We start from the raw sequence: 6,260 nt of genomic DNA on the forward strand, positions 1-6,260 counted from the left end.
CAGCCGTCGAATCATGTGGCTAGTTGATAGCTGTTTTCCCAGTATCAAAAAGCCTCCGAGCTTCTGCAAAAGCCATGCCTCGGGGTCTCGAACAGACATCCCGCTCTCCTCGTTCACAATATGCCCCCCCTTCCTGTTTAGGCGTTTGACAGCAGGCCAACTCCGGGCTCAGCCCTTCTCTTTTCTCCTCCATTCTCCCTCCTCATCTTCTCTCCGCTCTCCGTGCTCCTCTTTTTTAACTTTAAGCTTTCGTCTGCTAGACAAGGGCTTCGGTCGATATACTGTATACATCCCAAGGCCTCTCGTGTCGCTCGTTGTCCTACATTCGTTCAATCTCCACAGCGTCGGGCATAGACCGTGACCGCCGCGCCCTCCCCGACCTCAAGACCTTCTTCCACCACCGCCCCGACGCCTCCCAATGTAAGCCAGCCCTCAGCTTAACTTCAGCTCCTGCGTCACATTAACCATCATGCTGACAAGTAACAGCGCCGGCGGGAGAAAATAGTTCTCATGTTCATGAGACACTCTTAATCCCTCCTTGCCTCAGTCACTCGTTCGAGGAAGTGCACTTGCTCTTGCTTTTGGAAGACACAAGCAGACCTTAGATCTCAGGATAACTGGGACTTCTCGCTGTTTCGTTCACCAAACTCTCCCCCCAAAGCAAGAGCACCGCTATCATGGGTCTCAAAAGTTATTTCAAGGCCAAGAAGCCGGAGCCGGCTACTGACCCAGTGGTGGTGGAGAAGCCAGCCTTATCACCTCCGCAACCAGATCTAAACATGGGACTGCAACCGCCAACGTCAAGGTTCCAATCGTCAAGGAATTCGTTGTCGAATCGCTCCACTCAGAGCTCGACTTTCCTCGACGATATCAAGCATGAGGTTATGGTTAACTACTTATACCAACAACAATGCTCACAACTCTGGGTGAGCGACGGCAGTGGAGAGCTCGAGGGCGTCCTCCTCAGAAAGTCCAAAAATACATACATGGCTTGCCCACCACAACTAGGCAGCTCGACATTCGCGGCCGCATGCGCTGCGCTGAATGTGCAGGTAAGGGAGCTAGCTCTTGCGCTGATTAAAGCTTTTGCTGACCATCTCAGTGCGCCATGACAGTCAACTCGCGAGTCATCAAGACCTTCTTGCAATGGTCTCCTGATGCGGTGGACGTTCCTCTCCTGAACGGTCTCAGAATACAGATCCTCCCCACAATTGAAGATCTCCCTCGGGCGCGGAAACATCAGTTTGCTGCATTTGTGGCGTCTGAGGCTCTCTTGGTTGTTTGGGATGACGATGCATTGCACTTGGTGCAGCGAGCCAAGGCGATTGAGTCGGAGTTGATGGAATTGGTCTGGAAGGCTGGAGAAGCAAAAGATGATGAGAAGGCTGACCCCAACACCATCGTTTATGAAGTTGATGAAGAGAGTGGAGAGCTCATCCCCGAGAAACGTGGTATACACTTACAGAACTCTACATTGGTCGCTCTAACGATCATGTTGGTCATGACATCCCTGGGCGCAGGATTCCGAGAGATCGCTGTTGAAGTAGAAGTGGACGGCGCTTACACGCGCCTTGCGCTACTGGTCCTGATTCCGGTTAATGTCTTCTTCACCCTTTTCTTCGGACAGGTCATCATCGGTTGTCTGGCTCAAATGTTCGGTCCGGTCCGACAAATGACTATCAACTCCAAGTTCTACTCGGCGCGTGCTCCCCCACGGATCCAGAGCAAAACACTGCCTCATATCACCATCCAGTGCCCCGTGTACAAGGAAGGATTAAGCTCTGTCATTGCACCGACAGTCAAATCCATCAAACAGGCCATCTCTACCTATGAATTGCAGGGTGGGTCTGCGAATATGTTCGTCAATGACGATGGTCTTCAACTCCTCGATGAGGATGAGCGACGTGCCAGAATCGAATTCTATGCCGATCACAGTATTGGATGGGTAGCAAGACCAAAGCACGGCGACAATTTTATCAGGAGGGGAAAATGTGAGTATTTATCCATCTCGCGTAGCATTCTCAGCTGACCATCTTTATAGTCAAGAAAGTAGGTCTCAGATTAAGTTTCTGCCAATCATGTCCCTGCGCGACAGAGTTGTCGTTGCGCCAAACTCAAAGTTCAAAAGGCAAATGAGTATCCACCGGGAACCCGACGCTCCGACGATCTATTCGTCAATAGCGTTGAACTCACCTCAGCCCTACGGGGCGACCCTCCTCCACATCCACCCCGCTCCGAGCTGAACGCTGACGATCATTTCTTAACCAGGCCTCAAACATGAATTTCGCGCTTCACATTTCTTGCATGGTCGAAGACAAGCTGGCTTTAATCCAACGTCCACTCGACTGGACTCAAGCCGATGAGGCGCAAGCTTACGAACGATGCTTGAAGGAAGTCCTCGAGGAGAACGGTCGTGCTTGGGCCGACGGGAACATTCGCGTTGGCGATTATATTCTGCTGAGTAAGTCGATAATACATTACCGGATGACCTGGAGGAGTCACGTGGATTCCGTCTTGAAACTCCCTTCTATCCCGGCAGTGCTAATCAAGTCGCAGTTGATTCCGATACCCGTGTTCCTGCGGATTGTCTCCTGGATGCTTGCTCCGAGATGGAGCAGTCTCCTGAGGTTGCTATCTTGCAATTCTCTTCCGGTGTCATGCAGGTCGTTAACACCTACTTCGAGAACGGCATCACTTTCTTCACCAACCTCATCTATAGCGCCATCCGCTATACCGTCTCCAACGGTGATGTCGCTCCTTTCGTCGGTCACAATGCTATCCTGCGCTGGTCTGCCATCCAACAAGTATCCTACGAAGATGAGGACGGCTACGAGAAGTTCTGGTCCGAATCGCACGTGTCTGAGGATTTCGACATGTCTCTCCGTCTGCAATGTGATGGCTACACTATCCGCCTCGCAGCCTGGGCCGGGGACGGATTCAAGGAGGGCGTATCGCTTACCGTGTATGACGAGCTTGCGCGTTGGGAGAAGTACGCATACGGATGTAACGAACTGCTCTTCTACCCTATCCGCAAGTGGATCTACAAGGGCCCCTTTACCCCTCTCTTCCGTCGCTTCCTCTTCTCCAACATCCGTCTCACATCCAAGATCACTATTATCTCGTACATCGGCACCTACTATGCTATCGGGGCCGCCTGGATCATGACAACGGTCAACTACTTCGCTATGGGTTGGTGGAACGGCTACCTCGACAAGTACTACGTCGACTCGTGGAAGGTGTGGTTCTCGATCATCATCGTCTTCAACGGGCTGGGCAACGTAGCGCTCGCAGTACTACGGTACCGAATCGGGGAGCGTAGCCTGCTGTATTCGCTATTCGAGAACTTCAAATGGACGATCATGTTCGCCATCTTCCTCGGTGGGCTATCGCTGCACGTATCGCAGGCTCTGCTAGCGCACATGTTCGAGATCGACATGACGTGGGGTGCGACGGCCAAGGAAGCCGAGTTCTCCAACTTTTTCATCGAGGTCCCCAAGGTGCTCAAGAAGTTCAAGTTCTCCATGGCCTTCTCCATCATCGGCATCGTGGGCATGATCATCATCGCCGTCGCGCCCTTCGTCCCCTACGACTGGCAGATCAAGGACTTCGTCGCTATCCTCCCCATGGCCACCGTCACGGTCAGCCATCTGCTACTCCCACTCGCGCTCAACCCGGCACTCATGACCTTTTCGTGGTAGAGGCTTCATACCCATATCTGTCTTTCTCATCTGTCTATTTTTGCAGAGCGCGCCCGCGGTGGGTTTGTACACAACCCGAGACTATTCTAGGATAGTTCTCTAATCTATAATTCATAAAATCTGTCACGAACCTTCTTTTTTGGTTTCTTTTTGCAGCATGCATACATTCGCTGCCTTGCATACACGCACGTGTCTTCCGCACTGCGCACATACCCACACTCCCTTCCTAACCCCCCCAACCAAAGAAATAGGATGTTCCCCCTCCGTGCGTGCGAATAACACAAGTTACACAACATGAATGGGTTCCGGAAATGCGAAGCGAAGCGATGCAAATTGCAATACGAAATAGAGAATTCAGGGTTTGGGGACGTGGCAACATAGAATGGAGTTCAAGTTCTGTTTTTTTTGTATATACGTGGGTTATGATGGATACTTTTTTCTCTTCTTGGTTCTGTAGAGGAGGGTTCATGAAGTGAACGAAATCGGATTGAATGAATGAATGCATGAATGAGAATGAGAAGAGAATGAGAAATTAATGAATATACTCACTTACTCACTTACTCTACTGCAATAGCATTATTTGTGGATTTAAATATATGGTGGGTGGGAAATTTATCATGGATATCAAACTGAAAGGGGAGCTGGTGCTTTGATTCTAGTAACATACACACAAACAAATTTATACTGTATTGAGAAGCTATCTAGTTTACTCTTACTGCGTTCACATATTATCCCATGGACCATCAAGGACGAGGACTGCCTTATTAAAAGAAAGAAAGAGAAAATTCCATACATATATAGGTATGTATATATATATATTCTCCAACTGCCACGCCCATCCCCCTGACACACGTGTGCTTTTCCTCCCAATCCGGCTTCCTCACCCCAATAAACGCGACTTCCAGACCCGAACAGAAGAGAGAAGAGCTGACATTTTTTGGCACCGCGGCACTGGCTTGAGACGTGTGTTGTGTTTGCGTTTATGCGAGCGGGGGGAGGGGGGGAAGAAGCAGAAGAAGAAGATAATAATAGATAGAGAGGTAGGAAGGAAGGAAGGAAGGAAATAGGCAATAAACGCAACGCACTTGCGTGTAGATTGTAGTAGTAACATGGAGATTGGATCTTGGGGAGGGGGGAAAGGGGGATTGGGGTATGGATTGATTTGAACATTAAAATTTAAATCTAATTCTCGGCGTTCGAGGATTGAAAGGCTGAGTGAGTAAGTGACTGAGGATGGGGCTCTAGCTAGTCACAACATGAAGATCGCGATGTATGTAGTGCGGACTTTGCCATGAGGAACAGGGAGGCGGGGAATAATACTCGGGATTCGGGTGCGTGCATTTCGGTACGGGACTCTGGAAGCGAAGAAGGGAGCTGATAAGGAGAGGAGAGGAGAGGGAAGGGAAAGAAAAGAAAAGGGGAGAGGGGTTGAAGATGGGACGGAAATAGAAATAGAAATGCGTATGTCAAAAACCAACCACGGCCCAATAATAGGGGGGGTATGTAGACGCCCTCCTCGAGGCTGCTGCAGCCTCCGACACTTGGATATTTGAGTCGAAAGGCCCTGGCTCGGACACGACGGAGGGTCTGAGAACTGGAATCCTCGGGCCTTGTTCTTGCGTTGGGCTGAGAATTCAGGTACGGGTACGAGGGATTGAGTAAGGTAATGAAGCGATCGATGGACGCGCAGAGGGAAAATGATGATGACTCGAGCGAGACTTAAGCATGGCTGGCCGTGCTGCGCTGTTTCGATGCTTGCTTGGCTGCTTCGTGAAATCAGAAATGGGAAACCCCACCACCACCGAGTACAGTAGATATGGAGGAGATTGCTTCGTATGTACAGAGTACCGTGTCGACAAGGACCCTTGGCGGAAGGCTGGGGAGGGAGCAGTGAGCACTACACCTGCAGGGCTGCCGGGGAGGAACAAAGAAGAAGACCCCTCACTAGGTATCTGATAGACTGATAGTCCGGAGTAGTTAATTGAGTCTCGGAGGGGGGAAAAGGCGGCGAGAACCTTTTTACGGGCCAGCAATATTGACGCTGCACATATGCGATGCGATGCGCAGCAGGCATTCCTTGGACAAGGGAGCGGTCTGAAGGACGCAACAGGTCAGGATATGCGAAGAAGAGCCGTTGTCCATGTATGATCTGGGGGCTAGAATGGGGTCCCCCCTGGGGGATACACACAGTCGGCGCCCTGTCCTGTTGTTCAGCTGGAAAGGCGGGAAGCGTGGGCGGGTTGATGCTATCGTGGGATGAGCCAGAGGGGCATCGTAGAAGCTTCCAAAATGCCCTGAACCCCCCGTACCCCGTGCTTCCCCCCGTACCCGCGCGCCCAAAGAGGCTAAGTCAGGGCCGCTTCTAGCCTCCTTCGTATTCTCCGGCTGCGCTAGCCTCTTCTGTCTGCCCTCGTTTGCGTCCCTGCGGCTGCGTGAACCTGGACGACTCTCGCGCCTCTTTCACATCTTTCACATACCCCTCCCGCACACCAAGGAGCAAGTCCCAGCTGGCTAATTATTGTAATAAGTATTATAATAATCATTTATATGAGCTCTGTATTA

General features: G+C 51.0%; 2 protein-coding genes across 2 annotated transcripts; one reads left to right on the forward strand and one right to left on the reverse strand.

Moving 5' to 3' along the window:
- Nucleotides 1-677: 677 nt before the first annotated feature.
- Nucleotides 678-3,698, forward strand: M430DRAFT_98768 (hypothetical protein; the record flags this gene model as incomplete). The annotated part of the gene is made up of 5 exons (XM_024870145.1): nt 678-1,052; nt 1,103-1,991; nt 2,042-2,049; nt 2,269-2,461; nt 2,557-3,698. 5 exons carry the CDS (start codon nt 678-680, stop codon nt 3,696-3,698), a joined length of 2,607 nt encoding a protein of 868 aa, XP_024722148.1.
- A 460-nt stretch (nt 3,699-4,158) lies between these two features.
- M430DRAFT_219715 (hypothetical protein) lies at nt 4,159-5,146 on the reverse strand. Its single transcript, XM_024864610.1, has one exon. It carries the CDS (start codon nt 4,866-4,868, stop codon nt 4,323-4,325), a length of 546 nt encoding a protein of 181 aa, XP_024722149.1. The 5' UTR covers nt 4,869-5,146; the 3' UTR covers nt 4,159-4,322.
- Between the last annotated feature and the right edge of the window lie 1,114 nt (nt 5,147-6,260).

The sequence above is a fragment of the Amorphotheca resinae genome, assembly GCF_003019875.1.
Source record: "Amorphotheca resinae ATCC 22711 unplaced genomic scaffold M430scaffold_4, whole genome shotgun sequence".
NCBI lineage: Eukaryota > Fungi > Ascomycota > Leotiomycetes > Helotiales > Amorphothecaceae > Amorphotheca > Amorphotheca resinae.

Bases quoted from the DNA above. Each gene is read 5' to 3' on its own strand.
- M430DRAFT_219715 (XM_024864610.1), bottom strand. From the start codon at position 4,868: ATGTTCAAATCAATCCATACCCCAATCCCCCTTTCCCCCCTCCCCAAG.